Genomic DNA, 24987 nt, shown 5'->3' on the forward strand with positions numbered 1-24987 from the left:
ATGCAACAACATGGATGAACACTGAAGACATTGTGCTAAGTGACATAAGCCAGGCACAAAAGGACAATAATGAATGATCTCATTGGTATGAACTACTTATAGTAAGCAAATTCAGAGTCAGAATCTAGAATATAGCTTACCAGGGGAGAGACTTGAGATACAGAATGGGGAGTTGATGCTTAATTTGTACAGAACTTCTATTTGTACAGGTTGATTGTAAAGGTTTGGAAATGGATGGTGGTGATGGTAGACCATTACTGTGAATCTAATTAACAGCACTGACCTATACAGGTGAAGGTGGTTAAAAGGAGAAACTTTAGGTATATACATTACTAGAATAAAAGTTTAGGTAAAATATAGGACTGTATATTACAACGAACCCTACTATAGATGACGGATTATAGTTAATAATGCATGTATAAAAATATCCTTTATTGAATTATAACAAATGTACAATACAAATACAAAGTACTAAAAATAAGGTGGCATATCAGAAAAATACATCTAATGTAAAGTATGGGTATTAAATAGTACTATTTTCATCAATTGTAACCTGAAGGTAATCACGCTTAAAAAAAAGGTACAATTATAAAAAAGTGCTACCATCAATTATAACAAATATCCCACACTAGTGCAAGGTGTTGGTGTTGGGTTGGCGTAAGGGAATCCTGTATTTTATGCATGTTCTATAAACCCACAACTTCTCTAAGAAAAAAGTTAAAAACAAACAAATAAAAAAATATAAAGGTCTGTGACTGAGGGTTTTACTGTGATCATTTTGCTAATACTTTGGATTCTTTTGACTTGTTCTTCTAGTACAATGAATATTTCAGCAACTGATTACTAAAAAATTTTAATTTAAAAGGTTTTAACATTTAAATATCATCAAACAACAAATCTAGGAGATTTTTAGAAACAAATTTAACTTACCATTTCATTGAATGTTGGATTCCTGGTTTTTCGTGAAATTTTGGTTTTACGTTTGGATGTTTTGTGGGTATCTGGAAGTAGGTAGGTTTTGACATACGGATTCGGGTCAGTCCCATCTTCAGTAACCTATAAAGAAAAGCAATCCCTTAACAGAAATGTTTCCCACCAAGATACAGGTTTCCTCTAGAATCATTACTGTTTGTAGTCACTCACAAGATCTTTGATGTGCATCACCATGATGAAAAGAGTACCATTTCGATAAGACACAGATAATTTCACTGCTCCTCCTATTTGGCCTGGAGTAGGACTGAACGGACCTGCATCTAAAAATATAAGTAATTTCATTCTTATTTTAAGTTGCTTGTAGTGGTCCAAACTTAAAAGAATTTTGCTTTACTGCTGTAGACTGCCACATATGGAACAAAAAACAAAACTAAAGAACTTGGCAGTCAGTGATTTATACTTATTTAGTAATATCACTCTATTAGGAAAGATATTATTTATCTATTATAGAAACAGAATGGCTTAAAAAGAATACCTTCATTCTTCCCCAATTCTCAAATTCTCTATGACTAAAGCCAATCACCTCATTGTCATTTATCACATCTCTTGAGAAGTTAAAAGACTTGCAGATCATAAGGAAGCAATGAATTATCTATAAAGACAAAAAATAATCTTACCTGCACACCTAGCTATTCCTTCAGCTTTCTCATCACGAAGTAAAGAGTGGAAAAAAGTATAAACAAGATCACACTAAGATGAAAGGAAAGAAACAGTCAGTTTAAATACTATGTAGCACAAAAGGTACAGTAGGTTATTACTTCTCATTTAGAAAGGTTACCTCTGCTACATCCAATGAAGCACTCATCAAACTCTGTAAATAACTGTTTAATTCAATTTTCCTTTTGGCTGCTACATCTTTTATGTGTGTTCTTCCTAGAACCATCCTATTAGGAAAGCTACAAGAAAAAAAAAAAGTTGTGTTTAAGTTATTTTATCAGCAAATATTTGTAGAGTTAAACAGAACCTTTATTTATAAATACTTTTTTATATACTTCATTGCAAAGTGGAATCTTAATTAAAACTAAAGTCATTTTTACATGTTTTCTTTAAGAAAATACAGGCTTTTTTTTTTTAAGTATTGGAGGTAAAACAGTTCAATGACCTACTATTCTATTCTTTTATAAACCATGGTACAAAAGATACACAAGTTGCCAATTTTCTATATTTATTATTAGAAATGGGGAAATTATTTGACCATTTCTCTATTTATTTCTTCTCAAGTTTAACCATTCAAAGTCATTTCTTATCTGAATCAGTTCTTCAACAGACTTAGAATTCAACCAGCCATAGCTATTGGAGACACCAGTAAAACTCACAAATAATGACACAGGGCCTACGTCAGGTGCTGAAAGGATAATCTGAAAACTGTTTAATATGGTGGCAGTGGGAAAATGAGACTGCTCAGGGAAATAAATTAAAACCACTTTGCCTCCTACTTACTTTTAAAACCTAGTCCAAGAATATGAGCAACTTGATACAGGAAATATAGATACTCAAAGTCTACTGACCATTGTTTGTACTACCTTAAAATGGAAGGTTTTTCCAAAGGTTTTAGTTAAAACACGAAGATTTCAATTAATGTTCTCAATGGTAAGTTTGACTCAATTAATTATTTTTCCCAGGGGCTCAGTATGGCCCATAATAGAATGCTTATTTCTGCAGAATGCTTATTTCTTCAGTGATTTAGTTGCAGAATCTTAAACCAAGATTCCAAGTTTTTATCTTGTGTTGCTTAATGTAAAGATAACAAATTCAAAGTTTTAACTAAAATTATAAATCTGAAAAATACCTTAAGTTTAGTATCTTGATCATTTAGTCATATTAATTATTCAGTCAACAAAACTTACAGCTCTTTGTCTATGTCTAGTACTGCATTAGAAAACAAGATAGGTACAGCCCATAATATCTTACTAAATGTTAACAGAAAGTTTTTGACCTACGTTTGATCATAAAAAAGCCATTCCTACAAAAAAGGATTATTAATGTACAAGGAGGGGAACATACCCTGGTAACTTCCAAAGTGGAAAAATAATACTGAGCTTATTGTGAAGTTCCTGAAACTCATCAAATGTTCGGAAGATAAATGATGGTTCCAATTGTCCTTCCCTCAAAATTCGGACTACATAAATCTGAAAAGAAATCACAGCCCATCCTCACATTAAATTTATAACAAAAAATTTCCTGTCAGAAACAAAAATTACAGACTGACCCTATGAGGTCCAAGTGCTTTTAAACTGATAATATATACACATATCACCAATAGGAAACAGCAAATATGAATGTCATTGTATTTATAACACATCTAACTACATTTTAAGAATGTGGGGTAGAGAAGACCTAGGAATGATATAAATCCCAGAAATCATTAAAAAAAAAAAAAAGGATAGATGTGACAACATAAAAATTTTAAATTTCAGCAGATTTAAAAGACAAATACTGGATAACAGACAAATGACTAGAATAAAATAGTTGAGAACACAAAGGATTGAGGTCCTGCAAATCAAAAGCAAAAAAAAAGACTAAAACTTAACTGGGCACAATATGAATGATAACAACACAAAAAATACTAAGATTTACTACTCATAAAATAACTGAAAACGCTAAAATAATAGTGAAATGAATTTTTAAAATTGATTAGTTTGTCAAAAATCAAAGGTCAACTTTGGAAGGTATTATCCAACAAAAATGTCAGCATGAAAATGAAACCAGCATAAAAGATGAACATGCTGTACTGTGGGGGGAGCACAGTCAAGATCCTGGTTTTGTTCAAAAACAAATTTTGTGTATGTGTTATGATACATATAAAACTTTATCAGTGGAAAATGGAATGGGTTCATAAACAATTTACTTTATAAAGTACTTCCGTATTGGCTGAATTTGTTACAATGGGCAAGGTTTACTTAAAATTAGAAAAACTGAAGATAAAGAAAAGCAAAATAATAGCAATCCTTTTAGCCTTGTCTCTGAATATCACTAGACCCTTGTGGTTTTGTTCTCAAGCAAATTTACCAAGAAATAAGTGCTAGAAAAATATTAGGGATTCCCCAAACACATTTATTTATTTTTGGACCATCCATGGAAGAAATAAGCATGAACTGAAAAAATGCTTGCTTAGGTCTTTGATCCATTTTGAGTTATTATTATTATTATTTTTTGTAATTTAGGCAGTGACTAAAGAAGAATTTGCAAAGTCTCCTCAGGGGACTGGGGAGAAAGGAGGAAATATTTAACTTCCCCATACGGAGAATTCTGATATTCTCACAAGCAGTGGGGACAACCAAATCAACAGGCTGAGCCCTCAATCTTGGGGTTCAACCCTATGAAACTTATTCCTGCAAAGAACAGGCTGAGCCTACTTAAAATTATGCCTAAAAGTAACCCCTATAGGACATCCTTTGTTATTCAGATGTGGCCTCTCTCTCTAATCCAAATTGGCAGGTGAACTCACTGCCCTCCCCCCTACATGCGACATGACTTCCAGGTATAAATCTCTCTGGCAACATAAGACAGAACTCCCACAATTGGCTGGAACCCGGTATCATGGGATTGTGATCAAAAGAGGGAAGAAAGAAATGAGACACAATAAAGTTTCAGTGGCTGAGAGATTTCAAACAGTCAAGAGGTTATCCTGGAGTGTGCCGGTTTAAAGTTATGGTGGACCCCATGTCCTTTAATTCTTCATTCAATAGTGCTGGGTAGGAGCTTTTTTTTTTTCTTTCACATGGGTAGACACTGGGACTCAAACCTGAGTCTCTGGCATGGCAGGCAAGAATTCTGCCACTGAGCCACCATCACACCAACCTGGCTGGGAGCTTTTTGATTGTTCCCTTGGAGATGTGTCTCACCTGATTGTGGGTATTAACTTTTGATTAGAGGGAGATGCAACTCCACCCATTCCAGGTGGGCCTTGACTGGAATCCCTTAAAAGAGGAAACATTTTGGAGAGCTACAAAAATGATGAGAACCAGAGCCTATGCCACTAGAGACCTTTAGAGATGTAGAAGGAACATGTCCCCATGTTCCCTGAAACAATAAGCCTGGAGAGAAAGCTAGAGGATGCCATGTTCACCATGTGCCTTTCCAGTTGAGAGAGAAACTTTGAACTTCATCAGCCTTTCTTGCGTGAAGGTAACATCATCTCAGTGCCTTAATTTGTACATTTTTACAGACTTTTAAAGCTTTTACAGACTTTAATTGGGACATTTTCATGGCCTTAGAACTATAAACTTGCAACTTAATAAACTTTCCCCTTTTAAAAGCCATTCTGTTTCTGGTACATCACATTCCAGCAGCTAGCAAACTAGAACATGGAGGTTATTCTTATGTATTACATGGTTATCCCTTTTTAGTTTGTGGTATATTGGAGTGGCTAGAGAGAAGTATCTGAAACTACTCAGCTGTGTTCCAGTAGCCTTGTTTCTTGAAGATGACTGTATAAAGATATAACTTTTACACTGTGACTGTGTGTCTGATGCACCTTTTATCCAGGATATGGACTGATGAGTAAAAAAAAAAATCTGGATAACAAATAAATAAATAATAGGAGAGACGGGGATAAAATAAATTGGGTAGATGGAAATATTAGTGGTCAATGAGAGGGAGGGGAAAAGGGTATGGTATGTATGAGTGTTTTCTCTTTTTATTTCTTTTTCTGGAGTGATGCAAATGTTCTAAAAAATGATCACAGTGATGACTACACAACTCTGTGATGATATTGTAAGCCACTGATGCATACTATGTATGGACTGTATGTGTGTGAAGATTTGTCAATTAAAAAAAAAATGCATGCAATTCTAGCCGAGTCAATAAAGGAAGAAGGAAAGTTGACAATTATGCATACATGAATGTTTACAAATATTGAAACCAAACTTACGTAATGTTTATCTGGGTTATATTTCTTATGATATGTGAAAACAGAGACTTCCTTGATTCGACCATCTTGTCTGAAGGAGTATGTTTTAGGTGAAAATGACAGGATGGGCTCATCAGTAGAAGGAAGACCAGAAAAACGCAGCTGAGCAAGGTTGTGAATGAAGAAGTTAAACTTTGTGGCGATGCTACCTAAACTTGATTCAATCAGCCTACAAAATAACCAAAGAACTTGTTAACTGTACATATTCATGGAAACACATGCTAATTTTTTAAAACAAAAACACACTTTTGCTCCTTTCAAAAAATAATCGAAGAACTTGTTAACAGTGAATATTCATTGAAACACATGCTAATTTTTTCAAACAAACAAAAATACACATTTGCGCTTTTCAAAATATTAAGCAGAGTATCACTTTTCCACAGAATCCAGAATCCCTTCGTTCTACAGGTCAAGGACTTGTTAAAATACATCTCACACCAACAAAAAAAATTAGTACAAGAAACTCTCCGCTCCATTGCACTGTCTCTAAGAAATGACACTGTTTTCTTGAGCCCTATGAGGTCTAACAACACTAATTAAAGAGCTACTTATTAAGGATAGAAGATTAAGGATAGAAGATGATTGACAGAATGCTAAAAAGATGATTTGATTATGTTATTTCCTGGTAATAATGGAAGAATGTAACAATCAAACAGGTATGGCAGGAAGCATCCCAAGTAATAAAATTTAAAATCCTTTCTGTTAATACTAGATTAGTAGAATCTGGTGTCAGATTCCTTCTTCAGGTAATCATATCGTTCAGGAAAAGTTCTGTCAAGATGGGGAATTTGGTAAGAGTACATTTGGAAGGCAGGTCTGGATAGAACACTTTAGGCAAAGGAAATAAATTTCATAAACAGGATTTAAGTCAAGCCAAAAAAGAAGGAAGAGATTCAAAAACAGAAGCAAGAAAACCTCAGATTTTTGCCTGTTCTGTAGTTCTAACCAGAAAAGCCAACACATCTCTTTAAAAAACAAACCAACCAAGGAAACCCATCAGTATTTAAATTATCAGGATTAGTTTAGAAGGCTATACCAAAGTCAGCTTCCTTCAAAAGTCAGTTTCTTTTCAATTCAGTTCAGCCCAGACTCTTCAGACCAGGGAAATACAGTGAAGTTTTATACCTCTTCTACACTAAAAGGAAGGAGGCAAGAGAAAAAGGAGCAAAAAGAACAGAGGTTCATGTGTCCCTTCCTACATATTATGACGATGTAGCAGAACTAATCAGTGCCCAACCTGGTCACCAGACCTGTAGAACTTAATTGCCAGGAAGATTTGTTTTTAAAGCAATAATGATAAATGCATTTCTCAAGTACATCACATAACAGTTTACTACAATAGTGTCCCATAGTTTGCTGTTTTAAGCACTTAAGGTATCTATAAAAATCGTTATGACAGAATCCTAAAAAATAAATTAACATTGATATTCTTTCTAAAGAAACCCTAAAGAGGTATTTTGTACTGTAGAAAACATATTTCTCAAAATAGTTCATAAATAGAATTTAAAAAATTGAAATATATTAAAATATCTTTAGATCATATTTTGAGAGAAATAAGTGTATTTTTAAAATGCCATTGTAAATCCTTTCCATTTATTCAGTAAATAAATCAAAAAAACTTTTGATAACCTACTGTTTGCTCATATTGTGAATCGCAAAATGAGAATTTCAATATGTAGCATTTGTTTAAACTAAGGTAAAACAAATCAAAGCCAAACTGTATGTGCTTTTTCCAATGAACTTAAATATGCCTTACCTGGTAAAGAAAATTGTAGCTTCTGCATCTGTGGTTTGGGGTTGAAGTGCATCTCTAACGTACTTTAAGTCTTGAATACTTGTAAGTTCTGGTAACCCTGAAGGGATCATCTATAGAAGAAAATAAGTTTTGAGCTAAATCTTTAAAAACTCAGTTACTCACCCATCTCCAGAAGCTGGAAAAGTTATCAGAACTAAAGCAACAAAAAGCATAGTTATGAGGAGTCTGTCAGTGTTTGGGAGACCTAAGTGATTCTCTTATACACAACAAAACTGAGGCCAAGGAAATCAAGTGACTTGTTGGAAGTCACAAAGCCAGTTTATGGACTAAAAGTCGTAAAATTAAGACCTACTTTTGTCTAGTCCTCTATTTTAACTATCACATCAATTTCAGTCACAATTATGGCAATAGTGTTTGTTTTTTTTGCTTTGAACTTGAGTAGAACATAAATCTAAAAGAGTACAGAAACCATAAACTCAATGACTTTTCATAGTCTGAACATCCATAGATTAAGACACAAACATTTACCAGTATCCCAGATGTCTCTTCAGGCTCCCTTTCAGTTACTACTCATCACCCCAAGGGTAAACACTCCACCTACTAGTTTTCAGTACTTTACATACATGGAGCCATATAGTAGGCACTCACATCTGACTTCCTTCACACCGCAGTAATTTTAAAATACTTCACTAACAATATATCTGAAATTTGTGACCACAATAAATTTTAATCCAAAATAAAAAAATATTCTTTTTTTTAGACATTGAAATATAAAATTAATTAAATGCTTGTAAAGAATAAAGTTACCAGTGAAAGGAGGTTAAGAAAGAGGTTTGTCTGCTTTCTTATTAGGTTGTAGGCCTGACAGCAGAGGTCCACGAACAATTGGAAACGAATGGTGGGCTTTTCACCCCCATTGATGACATAAGCCATATCTGAGGTTAGCACAAAAGGAGCTCGATCCCTGTTTAAAAAGAAGGTACACAGAGAATTATTCATAGAAAAATATTCAAATAATACTATCGCAATTTGGTTATTATTAATAACATAGTTAATAAGCTAAGCTATCTGAACCATAGCAATTTCCAACTGAGAAACAATATTATGCAATTTTAAATTTGCATAATTCTTAAAATTCCTTTTTTCAGTAAAGCTATCATAGAATAATCTTAATATTTAGATGGCGTTATATTGAAATTTTCTTAAAGTTAGTATTTAAAAATCTACACACCCAAATAAAGATCTAACAGTATTTACACACAGAGAAAAATTATGTACTCATTGCCATTATACAATGTGAGAACATTCCACATAGATAAAATAAAATGTACTCTTGATTCATATTAATTTCAACAGAGCTTATATATACACACACCTACACTCATTCTTATAATCTTTTAGAGCCTTTTTCTCCCCAGTTTTCCCCAAAGGGAGTCACAAGGTAAGTATATTAAGAAAAAAACCAAGATTATGAGGCACTAATTTGTAAAATAGGAAGCCCCACTCTTTGCATTAGCTACAGCAGTAATAACAATATCAATACCTTTTGAAGCTACCAAACATCTGCGCATGGCCCAAAAACTTTCCAAAGTCAATGTGAAACATGTGTCCAGTGCTGCGGAGCATTATATTGTCGTTGTGTCGATCACAGATGCCTAAAACATAGGTAGCTACACAGCATCCGGCACACGAATAGATAAAATTCTCAGATGCCTATAATAAATATACCAAATTAAATTTTTATAAAAATAGGCAGAATTACAAAGAAAATTAAAGGAATTCATTGCTCTTCAAAAATATGACTGCAATCTACTTTCTCAGGAAGCATATAAACTGGGTAATGGTAATAAAAATCAGCACTTTCATATTTCAAAAGCAAAAATCCCCTTCTAAAGACAGTTACTCCACCATCTCTTTAGCATCTGTTTTTTAATAGGCAGGTATCCCTTCAGTCCCTAGTTAGGATATGTGCTGCTTTTGAACAGCTTTCAAACATCGTGTTTGGGTAGGAACTCTGCTCCTCACAGGCATGATACTTAGTATACTTGGTAACAGTGGGACAAAGATTAACCTGTACGGAAGAATATCTTTTCTTTTTTCTTTCTTTATAAAAAGGACATATAAAGAAAGTCAGCTTATATCTTAAAATGCTTAATAATAGAATAGTGTGTTTTATTTTCCATTTTGTTACTCCCTATGTGTCATCTGTGAGTTTTTCAAAGCTAAAGACCTCCTTTCACTTTGGTCCTGTCTTCCTGAGAATTACTGAAATTACCAAGTAATATCTTACAGCAGAAAAAAAAATCTTACACCAATTTACAAGAAGCATAAAATGAGTATTTTTATCTAAACTATATACATAGTTTAGATAAAAATTTGTAAGCAGAACGGTCACAGGCTCTACCAATTTTACTGCATAATCCCATGATCATTAATGATGATAATGATGATAAAAAATGTTCATACAATACTTATGACAAACCTGATACTACTTTCTCTATTTTTCCATATACACACATACACACACACACGTATATATATGTATGTGTGTATGTATTTATGTATATATATGCAATTCACTTAAAATTTCACAGCAAACCAATGACATAGGTACTATTATTACTACCATTTTACAGATAAGGAAACAGAAGCATAAGAGGGGTATTTGCCCAAGATCACATAACTGGTAAGTGGCAGGCAATTTGACTCCACTGTATTCTCCCCTCTCATTTAGTAAAGCACTAAAAGAGCCACATGCATAAAAGTGCCTTAAGAATGCTACTTTACAATTATTTTGTGTCAACTTATCTGGAGTCACAAAACAGCCAACATTACTATATATGAGTACAGGCTTCTGCTGTAGGGGCTTTCCCAAATCACAAGATGTAAAACAAGAGAGTGGTCCTAATAGTTTAAAAGGCTCACAAAGGACAAAATTACTATACGTTACTTTTCTAGGTTAACAGATGGCACCTGTATGTAAAGGTGATACATTAATGACTTTACATAAATAAGGCACCTTAATGATATTAAAACTGAGGTCTTCTTGTATCACCATTCGAAGTGTTCATGAGTCTCTCTTAGGCCAACTTAGTTTTGTTAAGTCCTAAGACATTGCCTTTCCTCAAATATATTTCAAATAAATACTAAGCCAAAAAAAAAAAAAAGCTTCTAGTAATTAGAAGGAAAAGACCAGCTATCAAGTATACCATTTAATCCATGCCAGCAGCTTACATATATTAACTCATTTAATTCTCATAATTTTATGATACTACTATAAAATTTTTAAGCCATCATCTATATTATAAAAGTTCACCACAGAGGTCACTGAGGCACAAAGAGGATAAATAATTCACCCAAGGCATTGGAGCAGGTGCGTGACATGGAACATGAATTCAAGCCCAGATAGTCTGGCCCATAGTCCTTAAACCATATGATGCTATAGCACTAACTCATTTCTAGAATTTCTTCCAAGATCTTTGTGAAATATAACATTCTGGATTATAAAAATACCTCTGCTTTGCTGGCCTTTAAATACATGTTTGGCATGTTTTTTGGGTAATTTAGTTTGATTTCATTCAGAATAGTGCCATTAAAGGCACCATCTTTTATACTCTTCTCTACATGGAAAGAAAAGAAACTCTATTTTTCTGACTTAGACTAAATGGCTATTTAGTCACCAGAACTGGAAAATAAAAGCATTTTAAACATATATAATACACCTTTGAAAAAGTTATTTAGAATAAGGAGATATGCTAATCACCTTTTCATATTCTTCTTCAGAGGGATTATATTTTCTCAGCCACTCTGCAAGTGGTTTATCTTTAAAGGATCCCGTCACACCATATTCCACTTGGATTTTCCTGAGCGTATCTGAAGCAGGAACTAGCTCCACCATACCTTTAACAACAAAATATTAAGCTATGTAAAAACGCACCCCAAATGTTAGCCTTTGAAAAATTTTTGAACTTTTAATAATTGACATAAAATACAAGCTAGCACACAATTTAACTTAATGAATCTGGCCAGTTCATTTAAACAACCTAAACACATGGAACCTAGAATAGGGAATGAGATCTTGTAATTCTGTATAGCTTAACACTGTACCCTGATACATTCCAGACTATATTGGGCAAATAATAAAAAAGTATTTGCAAAGTTCCTTTACAGACTGGAGAATAAAATATGGAAATATTAAATTTCCCCACTGGGGAATTCCCAATATTCTCTTGAACATTAGAGACTCCCAAGTTAATAGGCCAAGCTCTCAATCTTGAGCTTGCTCTTATGAAACTTATTACTGTAACAAAAAAGCTAAGCCTACCTGTAATTATGCCTAAGAGTCATTTCCACAGAACATCTTTTGTTGCTCAGATGTGGCCTCTCTCCCTCTAAGCCCAACTCTGCAAATAATCTCACTACCCTCCCCACTATGTGGGCCATAACTCCCAGAAGTGCAAAGATCCCTGGTAAAGTGGAACATGACTCCAAGGGAAAACCCTGCTCCTGCATCGTGGGATTGGCAATGCCCTTTTTTTTTTAAACATTTTTGTTGAGATATCTTCAAACACCTTACAGTTCATCCAAAGTATACAATCAATGGCTCTCAATATACTCACATAGTTATGAATTCATTATCATGATAATTTTCAGAACATTTGCATCACTCCAGAAAAAGAAACAGACAACAGAAAAAAAAAAAACCATACATTGCACACCCCTTACCCCTTATTTATTTGTCCCTAGATAATGGGAGCATCAGACACCATTTTCACAAATAATACAGTCACATCATAAAAGCTATACAGTTATAAAATCTTCAAGAACAAATTCTACTGGAATACAATTCAACAGTTCCAGGAACTTGCCTCTAGCCATTTCAATATACCATAAACAAAAAAGGGATACCCATACAATACATAAGAATAACCTCCAGGAAACATCTCGACTCTGAAATCTCTCAGCTACTGAGACTTTACTTTGTCTCATTTCTCTCTTCCCCCTTTTGGTCAAGAAGGCTTTCTCATTACCACGATGCTGGGTCCCAGCTCATCCCCCCCAGGAGTCAGGACCTATGCTGCCATGGAAATTTATATCCCTGAAAGTCATGTCCCATGTAGGCAGGAAGGCAGGGAGCTCACCTGACAAGTTGGCTTAGAGTGAGAGGCCACATCTAAACAACAAAAGAGGTTCTCTTAAGGGTGACTCTCAAACGTAATTATCAGTAGGCTTAGTTTTTCCTTTGCAGGGGAATAAGTTTCATAAGGCCAAAACCCAAGATGAAGGGCTCACCCTATTGGACTGGTTGTCCCCACTGCTTGCGAGAATATCAGGAATTCCCCAGATGGGGAAGTTGAATGTTTCTTTCTTACTTCCTAGTCCCTTAAGGGGACTTTGCAAATACTTTTTTTTTCTTATTATTAGAATGTATTTATTTGGGTCACTGGATTCTATGGGTTTTTTTTTTTTTAATTTTTTATTGATATATTTCCACATACCACATAATCATCCAAAGTGTATATCCACCTACCATTAATATATCCACATACCATGTAATCATCCAAAGTGTACATTTACATGGTATGTGGATACTCAATGGTTCACAATATCGTCATATAGCTGTGCATTTATCATCACAATTGACTTGTGTGAAAAATAACATATATACAAAAAAGCAATACAGTTCAAAGCACATTGCAACTCAGCTGTAGAACAGATTTCAGAGATTGGTATGGGTTACAATTCCACATTTTTAGGTTTTTACTACTAGTTGCTCCTAGATACTGGAAATTAAAAGAAATATCAATATAATGATTCAGCAATCACACTCATTTGTTAAACCCTACTTTCTCTGTATAACTCCATCATTAACTTTGATCTTTCTCCTACTGTGCAGGGGTATTTGGGCTATGCCCTTTCTAACTTTTTCATGTTGGAAGGGGCTGTCAATAATATGGGATGGGGGGATGGAACTATTTGATGTTCTGGAGAGGCTGGCCTCTCTGCATTTCAGGACTTATGTGGTCTCGGGACCCATTTGGAGGTTTTAGGTTTCTGGAAAGTTACACTAGTGCATGGAACCTTTGTAGAATCTTATATAATGCCCTAGGTGTTCTTAAGAATTAGCAGGAATGGTTTTGATTGGGGTTTTGCAAGCTATGATAGGTAGCAAGTCTGACTGAAGCTTACGTAAGACTGACGTCCAGAGTAGCCTCTGTACTCTATTTGAAATCTCTCAGTCACTGATACCTTATTTATTACACTTCTTTTCCCTCTTTTGGTCAGGAAGGCATTGTTTATCCTGCAGTGCCAGGACCAGGCTCATCACTGGAAGTCATTTCCCACATAAGTGGGAGGGCAATGACTTCACCTGCAGAGTCGGGATTAGAGAGAAAGAGGCTACATTTGAACAACCAAACAGGTCCTCCAGAAATAACTCTTAGGCATACCGACAGGTAGGGTAAGCTTCTCGACTACATACATAATCTTCACAAGAGCAAGCCTCAAGATCAAGGGCTTGCCCTATTGATTTGGGTGTCCCTAATGTTTGACACCATATCAGGGGTTTCCCTGGAGGTAAAGTTTAATAGTTTCATATTTTTTCTTCCATACCTCAAGGGACTTTGCCCATATTTTTGATTATCTGTGTAATATACTGTGATGTATCCAGGCATTACATTAAGCTATAGAGGATTAAAGGCCCTCATTCTTATTCTGGGTTCCCTGTGTCTGGATTGTTTAAATGATCTATCCAGACAGGCTGAATTAGATTATATGCTACAGAAAATTTAGGGCAAAATAAACATCTCTTCCTTTGGTCTCAAAGAGTACATGAAGTTCTAAAATACAGATGATGTCTTCCTTACGTCCTGTATTCTGAATTACCTTAATTCCAAACGGAAGGGCTTCATTCTTATCTATAAATACCAGGTTATACATATATAAAACAGTCTCTCAAAATCCAGAAATAACAAATATCACTCTGGTCTAAATGTGACTGCTATAAAAATTTACAATTTATGCCCAAGTTTTCCTAAGTATTTTCTAAACATAACTGGACAATATTTGCTCTTTTCTTTCTGGCTTATTTTACCTCACTAAATGACCAACAGGTTCATTCACAATGCTGCATACCTCACTACTTGGTTCCTTTTTTGTAGCAGCACAATATTTGATTGTATGTATGCACCATCATTCATCAATCTACTTTTAAGTCAGTGCATCCTTCAGTCACCTGTATTCATTAGGCATCATGTATAATGTCCAAAGCCAACAGTCCATTAACATTCTCAATTTTACATAATTTTGCTGTTCCCAAGAGAAAGATACATGTCCTCACCAAACAGAAAATCCAAACTTCCCCTTAACTCTTGTCCCTCTCCTCATTATTTACACGGTATTACTGTGATGCTGTTGATGTTTTCCTGTTGAACACAGCCCACAGCATGCAGGAGCAGTTTTCCCCATACCGGAAATTATACACTCTTTGTACAAGATTCATACCTTTGCTGTACTTCATGCAAGAACTTCTTTATATCTGTAGTGCCAATAGATAGGACACATGGATCTATACAACCCCTTTCGATCATATTCACCTTCAATATGGTAATATTACTTATGGACCCACTAGTGAACTGTCTTCACTAATATCTATTCCCTTACATTTGGGTTCCACCTCATTAGCTAACCATTCACCCATCTCTAGCTTCTATGTATCTCTAAGTCCGCTATATTCTTTATTATAAACCTCTCATTTTACCTTTACCATGGTTATAAAAGCAGAATCACACAGTATCTATCCTTGTGTCTGGCTTATTTCACTCAGCATTATGTACTCAAGGCTTACCTATCTTCTCATGTGCTTTATGACGTCATTTCGTCTTACTGATGATTAACATTCCATGTATATACCACATTTTGTTAATCTACTTGTCTGATGATGGCATTTGGATTGTTTCCATCTTTCAGTGATTGTGAATAATGTTTATATGAACATCGGTGTACAAATGTCTGTTTGTGTCACTGCTTTCAGCTCTTATGGGTATACACCAAGTTAGTGGTATTGCCGGGTCATAGGGTGACTTGATATTTAGTTTTCTGAGGAAATGCCAGAATGGCTTCCACAGTGGCTGGACCACTATATGTTCCCACCAGCAATGCATAAATGTCCCAATTTCTCCAATCCTCCCCAACATTTGTAGTTTCCTGTTTGTTTAATAGTGGCTATTCTTAAAGGTGTACGGTGGTATCTCATTGTAGTCTTGATCTGCATTTATAACTAATGAAAATAAGCATCTCTTCATGTGCTTTTGAGCCATCTATATTTGCTCTTCAGAAAAATGCCATTTATATCATTAGCCCATTTTACAATTGGGTTGTTGGTTCTTTTGTTGTTGAATTGTATGATTTCCTTATGTATACAGGATATCAAACCTTTATCTGATGTGTGATTTCCAAATATTTTCTCCCATTGAGTTGGCTGCCACTTCACCTTTTTTGGCAAAGTCTTTTCAGGCATAAAAGCATTTGATTGTGAGGTGTTCCCATTTTTTTGTTGTTGTTGATTTGTTTTGGGTGTAAAGTTTACGATGCTGTTCTAGTTCGTTAGCTGCCAGAACGCAATATACCAGAAACAGAATGGCTTTTTTTTTTCTTTTTCTAAAATGATCTCTTAATTTTTAATTACTTAAAAAGCATGTTCATAGCACACTCCAAGAATGCTGCGCAGCAAGGACTTGCTGCTCTGTCAAACAGAGTATGTTAGAAAACAAAACAAAATTTTAAATAGTTAATGGTTTTAAAATTAGATAGTTTGAAATTTCTCTGCCAATAATCACCCATCATCTAATCTTTGTTTCAGAATAGTAAACATTTCAGAAATGTAATGAATATCTACCCCAAATTACACTTCTGTGAAATGAAGTTAAAATCTTACAACACAAAAATAAATATTTCTCTAGGAAGAACATATTTGGCATTTTAAAATAATGTTACAGAAGAAGATTTCAAATCTAAGTGATGTTCAGGTTTTTACTTCCCATTATCAGACATCAAGTTTTGGTTTTAGTGGTTCCAATCTGATTTCAGTAATAGGAAGAGCCATGAAATTGTGGTCAATGGGCTTCAGTCCTAATAAAGCTAGTGGGAAAAGTAAAGTACTTGCTTTTTTCTTAGAAGTAGAGTCCAGCCAGTACTGAAATTATAAAAAATGAGGTCAGATAATTCAAATTAGTTGGTTAATTTGATGCCCAAGTTGCTTTATATAAACTTTTCCTCATTTTTTATTTAATATTTTTTATTAGCTTGCCATATTTCTCTCAAAAATCAATAAATATATAGTCTGGTGAAAAGTAAACTGAACTTTGTTTCTTTGATTTTTCACAAAGATTTATCAAACATGATTAAGTCTTAAATTCCGTGCTTCCAGAAAAGTTACATTTTCATTATAAATGTAGAGCAACTACATCATGATTTATATCCTAACCATTTTACATAATGTAGAAAAGTTGAACGTTAAATAAAAAAAAATTTGGCTAGTTAAGAATTTCTTACATATTTATCTTTCACAAGCCCATGAAGGCTTTCTTGGATTTAAGTATGAAAAAAGCAGAATTCAGTTCATTTTCACGATGTCCCAATACAACATTGCTTAGTTCTATTTCTGCCTGCTTTTCTGAAATCAAATTTCCATTTATAATACCCACTTAAAGAGAAGAAATTTTTGTCTGGAAAAAGAATTCAGAAGGGCTAACTTTAGGCCAACAAAATATCGGAGGAAAGATGTATTTCACAGGGAGGTGAAATAAGCATATAATTTATAATAAAAACCCTCTCTCATAAACACCTCTGTCCCTTCTTTCCACTTTTGAAAATGTTACCCAAGTTTTAAAAATTCTCATCAAAACACTTTATTCCATAAATCATGTAAAATCAGGTCTATTTTAGCTAGATAACCTTTAGCTATTAAAGAATTATATTATTCTGTTCATTAAGATGAGAGGTAGTAACATTCTATTTTCTCGATGCTGAGCTAAAAATTCCACACATCTGGCACATGGGTTTCAAGAAAAAAAAACACAGAAGCACCACTGTACAGTCCTCATGTTTCCTTTTTTTTGGTATTTCAAGTCACCCATAACTTCATTTGCAATTGGCAGTTGGCAATCTCCATTGTGTTAACATTTAAAGGCAGTGGGGGCTGGTGTTATTCATCATACAGTACTGGCGGACCTCCATCATCTTTCAAAAATGAAGCAGCCTTTCTTCCATTCTTCTGAACATGATCTTCATTCATTTTCTCCAAAGCTTCTATTTCAGCTAAGAAATCAACTTCATTATCTGCTGAGATGTTTAAGCCTGAAACAGCATTGAAGAGTTCTCTTTCACCAAGGGCTTCCTTTACTCCTCCTTTCTGGAAAAACTGTGAGACATTCCTACAGTCTCGGAATAAGAACTCCAGGCCATGGGGATGGGTTGGTTCTACAGACTGACTGACATCAATCAACCACACCTTTCCAGCATGCCACAGCATGTTATACTCACTGAGGTCAGCATGTACAAGGGTACATTCATTATATAACTGCTGCATCATATGAAGAGTTTGATAGTAGGCTTCTTTCATTTCTTCACTACTGAGTTTTACTTCTTTTAATTTAGGAGCTGGAACTTGATCATGGCCAATAAAAGACATAACTAAAATGTGTTTCTTGAGCATTACAACTGTTGGGCATGGAATTCCAGCTCTCTGCATTCTTGTGAGATTGTGCATTTCTTTTTCTGCCCACATGCGGATGATCTTACGTGGATTTAATTTGCTGAAGCGATCTTTAAACCTGAAATCATCTTTAATATACTTGTCACGATTCTTAAACTCATTAAGAGTGGTTTTAAACACCTTGATGGCACATTCTGTAGGTATAACTTTACTATCTTCCTTTGTATCTTCCATGCTTCCGCCATATGCATGAAAGACAACAGATTCCTTTCCTGTACTAATACAGCCAGTGATTGTCTCCAACATTCCAGAGTTGATCATTTTATACATAAGTAAACGGGTCTTAGGATCAACTGCTTTTTCAGCAGTTGAATGCTCCTTTTTCTCATGGAGGCGGGTACTTCGACGTTCTTCTGAATAGGCATGTTGTTTTAAAGCATTGAAAACATATTTTGATAGTTTTAAATCCATTCCAATTCCATCTCCTACCTGAAACCCAGGTGCAAAATTTTCCATTCTTGCTGTATTCTTTCTCCCACATACTACTTCATCATGTTTGGTGGTGATGTCTTTTCCTTTTCCAATAAAACCCTTTTTCGGAGTAGGAACTGGTTTTGCTGGTATGTAGGGATTGTCATGAGTATTCTGCCAGTCAACCTCATCTTCAGAGCTATCACTGTCTTCATAAGGATGCACTTTTCGATAATTTTCAAAGGAAATGGAAACTTTGCTATCTCCATCGAATTTTTTTTCTTCACACCTAAGCTGTGCATCATATTCTCTGTCAAATTCCATCTGTAGCATCTGAGCCAGCATTAGGTCACTGGAAGTGTCAATGTTTTCTCCAGTAATAAATGGTCCTTCAGCAACAGCAACTTCAAGAAAAGCAGCAGCTTCTTCTTCTAACTGCAATTCTTTAGCCAACTGTTCACTCATTACATCAGCCAAGGAACAAGATATTGTATTTTGAGGGATAGCCCATGGACACTTGCTGGGTCCCCAAGCCGCTGTGGGCCCGGGCTCAGGGGATGCCACTCCGACCAGATCCATGGGGGGAAGAAGCCAGCGACAAGAACCGGGCACAGAGGTGGCAGGGCGGGAAGCAGAGTCGGCCGAGGAGGAGACAGGCGGCGGGGCAGGGGCGAGGGGCTGCTGGTGCCGGAGCTGAGATGACAGATGGCGGCGCGAGCCGCGGCATCCGGCCAGAATGGCTTTTAAAGGGGGGAATTTAATAAGTTGGTAGTTTACAGTTCTAAGGCCGAGAAAATGTCTCAATTAAAGCAAATCTATAGAAATGTCCAATCTAAGGCATCCAGGGACAGATACCTTTGTTCAGGAAGACCAATGAAGTTCAGGGTTTCTTTCTCAAGTGAAGGGCATATGGTGAACACAGTCAGAGTTTCTCTCTCATCTGAAAAGGCACCTGGTGAACATGGTCAGGGTTCCTCTCTCGTCTGAAAGGGCACATGGCAAACACAGCATCATCTGCGAGCTTCTTCTCCTGGCTTCCTGTTTCATGAAGCTCCCAAGGAAGCATTTTCCTTCCTCATCTCCAAAGGTCGCTGGTGGGACTCTGTTTCTTGTGGCTATGTCGTTCTGCTCTGCTCTCTTTGAATTGCTCTCACTCTCCAAAATGTTTCCTCTTTTATAGGACTTCAGAAACTAATCAAGACCCACCCAACTGGGTGGAGACACACCTCCACCTAATCCATTTTAAGAACCACTGTTGATTAAATCACATCTCCAGGGAAATGATCTGATTACAGTTTCAAACATACAATACTGAATAGGGATTAGAAGAATTGGCTGCTTTTACAAAATTGGATTAGGATTAAAACATGGCTTTTCTAGGGTACATATATCCTTTCAAACCAGCACAGATGCTATCTCCTATTACTAGGTCTTGAAGATGTTTCCTTACATTTTTTTTCTAGGAGCTTTACGGTACTGGTTCTTATATTTAGGTATTTGATCCACTTTGAGTTAATTTTTGTATGTATAAAGTAAGGGTCTTTTTTCATTCTCTTACCTATTGCTACCCAGTTCTTCCATACCCATTTATTGAAAAGACTATTTTGTTCCAGTTTAGTGGATTTGGGGGCCTTGTTGAAGATCAGTTGATCACAGATTAGGTGGTCTATTTCTACACTCTCTTGGATTCCACTGGTCAATACTTCTATCTTAACATGCAGTTTTGACTACTGTGGCTTTATAACAAGTTTATTTTATTTTATTTTTTTTACATGGGCAGGCACCGGGAATCAAACCTGGGTTTCCAGCATGATGGCAGGCAAGAACTCTGTCTGCTGAGCCACAGCGGCCCACCCTATGACATGTTTTAAAATCAGGAAGTGTTAATTCTTCCACTTCATTCTTCTTTTTAGGATGCTTTTAGCTATTTGGGGTCTCTTTCCCTTACATATGAATTTGGTAACTAGCTTTTCCAAATCTTCAAAATAGGCTGTTGGAATTTTCATTGGTACTGCGTTGAATCTGTAGATGAATTTGGGTAGAACGGACATCTTAACTATATTTAACCTTCCTATCCATGAACAGGGAATGTCTTTCCACCTATTTAGATATTCTTTGATTTTTTTTGGCAATGTTATGTAGTTTTCTGTGTATAAGTCCTTTACATCCCTAATTAAGTTTATTCCTAGGTACTTGATTCTTTTAGTTGCTATTCTGAATGGAATTTTTTTCGTTAATTGATTTCCCAGTGAGGGCACTGCTGGTGTATAGAAGCATTACTGATTTTTTTTCATGGGTAGGCTCTGGGAAACAAACCTAGGTCTCTGGCAGGGCAGGCAAGAATTCTGTCACTGAGCCATCATTGTCTGCCCAGAAACATTACTGATTTTTGCACATTTTTTTTAACTTTTTAAATTGTATAGTATAACATATATACAAAGCAAGGAGATAAAAAAATAATAGTTTTCAAAGCATTCTTTAACAAGTGGGTATAGGACAGATCCCATTGTCATGGGCTACCATATGATCCTCTCAGATTTTTTCTTCTAGCTGCTCCAGAATATAGGAAGCTAGAGGGCTTAAATGGTTTATCATCACAATCGGCTTTTTTCCCTTTTTTGGTGAAAAATAACAATATATATAAAAAAGCTATAAATTTCAAAGCACAGCCCCTCAGTTAGTTGTAGAACATATTTCAGAATTTGACATGGTTTACAATTTCACAATTTTAGGTTTTTACTTCTAGCTGCTCTAAAATACTGGAGACTAAAAGAGATATCAATTTAATGATTCAGCATTCATATTCATTTGTTAACTCCTCTCTTCTATGTATAATTCCACTAATCACCTTTGATCTTTCCATACCTCTCATCGAGGTTGTTTGGGCTAAGGCAATTCAAAATTTTTGATATTGGAAGGGTTTGTTGCTAATATGGGGTGGGGAGATGGAACTATGTGATGTTCTGGAGAGGATGGACTAGGTTTCAGGACTTATCTGGACCAGGGACCCATCTGGAGATAGTAGGTTTCTGGAAAGGTACTCTAGTGCCTGGAATCCTGGTGGAATCTTATATGTTGCCCTAGGTGTTCTTTAGGATTAGCTGAATGGTCCTGGTTGGGGGTTGGCTGGTTATGATAGGTAGCAAGGTCTACCTGAAGCTTATGTTAGAGCAATCTCCAGAGTAGCCTCTCGACTCTATTTGAAGTCTCTCTGTCACTGATAACTTTATTAATTACACTTCTTTTCCCCCTTTCGGTCAGGATGGAATTGTTGATCCCATAGTGCCAGGTCTGGAGTCATCTCCCACGTTGCCAGGGAGACTTTCACCCCTGGATGTCATCTCCCATGTAGGGAGAGGGCAATGATTTCACTTGCAGAGTTGGGCTTAGGGAGACTGAGGTCACATCTGAGCAACAGAGGTCCTCCAGAAGCAACTCTTAGGCATGTCTATACGTAGTCTAAGCCTCTCCGCTACCTACATTAGCTTCACAAGAGTAAGCCTCATGATCAAGGTCATGGCCTGTTGATTTAGGATTCCTAAAGTTTGACACAGTATCAGGGAATTCCCTGATGGCAAGGTTTAACAGCTCCATATTCTTTCTCCCATCCCTCAGGGGACTTTACCAATACTTTCTGATTATCTGCTTAATATATTATAGTATGTTTTCAGGCATTACAATAATCTATACAGGATTAAAGGACTTCTTATTCTGTGCTTACTGTGTTTCAGTTGTTCCAATGAGCTATACAGATAAGTTGAATTACATAATGTGCTACAGAAAATTTCAGTTCCAGATCAAATAAACCTTCCTTCCATTGGTCTCAAAGAGTATGTGTGGTTCTAAAATAGAGACATTGTCTTCTTTACCCCTATGTTCTGAATTACTTTAACCCCAACCTGTTTGGCTTAGTTCTTATCTCTAAATATCAGGTTATATATATAAAACAGCCTCTCAAAATGCAGAAATAATAATCACCACTCCAGACTTAATGTGTCTGCTCTAAAAACTTACAATCTAGGCCTCTGTTTTCATATAAGCATTTTCTAAAGGTACCATACCATTGTTGTTTTTTTGTTTCTGCCTTATTTTTTCTCACCAAACGTCCCACATGTTAATTCACATCATTGTATGCCTCATGACATTGTTCCTTTTTGTAGCACCACAACCTTCATTCACAAGTATATACCATCATTCATCAATCTACTTCTCCATCAGTGCATCCGTCAGCAACCTGCATTCATTGGGTATCATGTAGAAGGCCCAAAGTCCACAGTCCATCAACGTTCTCAATTTTAGATAATTTTATTGTTCCCAAGAGACAGAAAACCAATAAACACACCGTCACCAAAAGGAGATCTAAACCTCCTCTTAACTGTTGTCCCTCTTACCTTTATTTACCTCTGCTGTTGCTGTGGTAGTGCTGATGGTTTCCTTTTGAACATAGCTCATAGCATGCACTAGTCATTTTCCCCTGTACCCTGGACTTAAACACTCTTTATACAAGAATCATATCTTTAAAGTAATTCTTACGAAAACTTATTCATATTTCCAGTGTGATTCAGTGGGACACGTAGGTCTATACAACCCCTCTCAATCTTGTTCATCTTCAATATGGTATTATTTCTAGACCCAATGGAGAATCACCTTCACTCCTATTTATTTTGTTACATTGGAGTTCCATCTCTACTTTCTATGTATCTCTAAGTTCCCTACATTCTGTATTATAAGCCTCTGATTATACCTTTATGCTGGTCATAAAAATGGAATCATACTGTATCTGTCCTTTTCTGTCTGGCTAATTTCACTCAGCATTATGTCCTCAAGGCTCATCCACTTTGTCATGTGTTTCAGGATGCCATTTTGTCTTACAGCTGCATAATGTTCCATTGTATGTATATACCACATTTCGTTGATCCACTCATCTGCTGATAGGCATTGGGTTTGTTTCCATCTTTTAGGGATTGTGAATAATACTCTATGAACATCAGTGTACCGATGTCTGTTTATGTCATTGCTTTCAGCTCTTCTGGGTATATACCAAGTAGTGCTATTGCTGGGTCATAGGGCAACTCAGTATTTAATTTCCTAAGCAACCTCCAAACAGTCTTCCACAGTGGCTGCACCATTATACATTCCCACCAGCTGTATGTAAGTGTCCCAGTTTCTCCACATTCTCTCCAACATTTATAGTTTCCTGTTTGTTTAATAGCAGCCATTCTTATAGGTATGTTATCTCTTTGTAGTCTTGATCTGCATTTCCATTACAGCCAGTGAAAATGAGCATCTTTTTTTAAAATTAAAAAATATATATATAACAACAAAGAAACACATTCTTAACATATTATCATTCCACTCTACATATATAATCAGTAATTCACAATATCACATAGTTGTATATTCATCATGATCATTTCTTAGAACATTTGCATCAATTCAGAAAAACAAAGACAACAGAAACAAATTCATACATACCATACCCCTTATCCCTCCCTTTCATTGATTAGTAACATTTCAATCTAAGTTTATTTTATCATTTGTTCCCCCTATTATTTATTTTTATTCCATATGTTTTACTCATTTGTTGATAAGGTAGATAAAAGGAGCATCAGACACAAGGTTTTCACAATCATACAGTCACATTGTGAAAGCTACATCATTATATAATCATAGTCAAGAAACATGGCTACTGGAACACAGCTCTACATTTTCAGGCAATTCCCTCCAGCTGCTCCATAACATCATGACTAACAAGGTGATATCTATTTAATGTGTAAGAATAACCTCCAGGATAACCTCTCGACTCTGTTTGGAATCTCTCAGCCATTGACACTTTATTTTGTCTCATTTCGCTCTTCCCCCTTTTGGTCGAGAAGGTTTTCTCAATCCCTTGATGCTGAGTCTCAGCTCAGAAAATGAGCATCTCTTCATGTGCTTTTGAGCCATCAGTATTTGCTCTTCAGAAAAATGCCTATTCCGATCCTTAGCCCATTTTATAATTGGGTTATCTGTTCTTTTGTTGTTTAGTTGTACAATTTCTTTGTATATACAGGAAATCAAACCTTTGTCTGGTATGATATTAATATTCCAAATATTTTCTCCCATTAGGTTGGCTGCCTCTTCATCTTTTTGACAAAGTTT

General features: G+C 35.7%; 1 protein-coding gene and 1 pseudogene across 1 annotated transcript in view; both read right to left on the reverse strand.

Annotated features, from left to right (window-relative positions):
- The window catches only part of PIK3C2A (phosphatidylinositol-4-phosphate 3-kinase catalytic subunit type 2 alpha), a 195882-nt gene that overhangs the window by 14786 nt on the left and 156109 nt on the right, over nt 1-24987 (reverse strand). The window contains exons 23-32 of the mRNA XM_077114133.1: nt 11425-11561; nt 9205-9374; nt 8469-8625; nt 7662-7771; nt 5867-6074; nt 2998-3122; nt 1772-1889; nt 1611-1683; nt 1144-1253; nt 931-1056 (exon numbers count right to left, since the gene is read on the reverse strand). Of these exons, the coding sequence (XP_076970248.1) occupies nt 931-1056; nt 1144-1253; nt 1611-1683; nt 1772-1889; nt 2998-3122; nt 5867-6074; nt 7662-7771; nt 8469-8625; nt 9205-9374; nt 11425-11561 (1334 nt within the window). The remainder of the gene's footprint in view (nt 1-930; nt 1057-1143; nt 1254-1610; nt 1684-1771; nt 1890-2997; nt 3123-5866; nt 6075-7661; nt 7772-8468; nt 8626-9204; nt 9375-11424; nt 11562-24987) is intronic.
- Nucleotides 15443-19569, reverse strand: LOC143644734 (serine/threonine-protein kinase RIO3 pseudogene; annotated as a pseudogene).

The sequence above is a fragment of the Tamandua tetradactyla genome, chromosome 8 (genome assembly GCF_023851605.1).
Source record: "Tamandua tetradactyla isolate mTamTet1 chromosome 8, mTamTet1.pri, whole genome shotgun sequence".
In the NCBI taxonomy this organism is placed as follows: domain Eukaryota; kingdom Metazoa; phylum Chordata; class Mammalia; order Pilosa; family Myrmecophagidae; genus Tamandua; species Tamandua tetradactyla.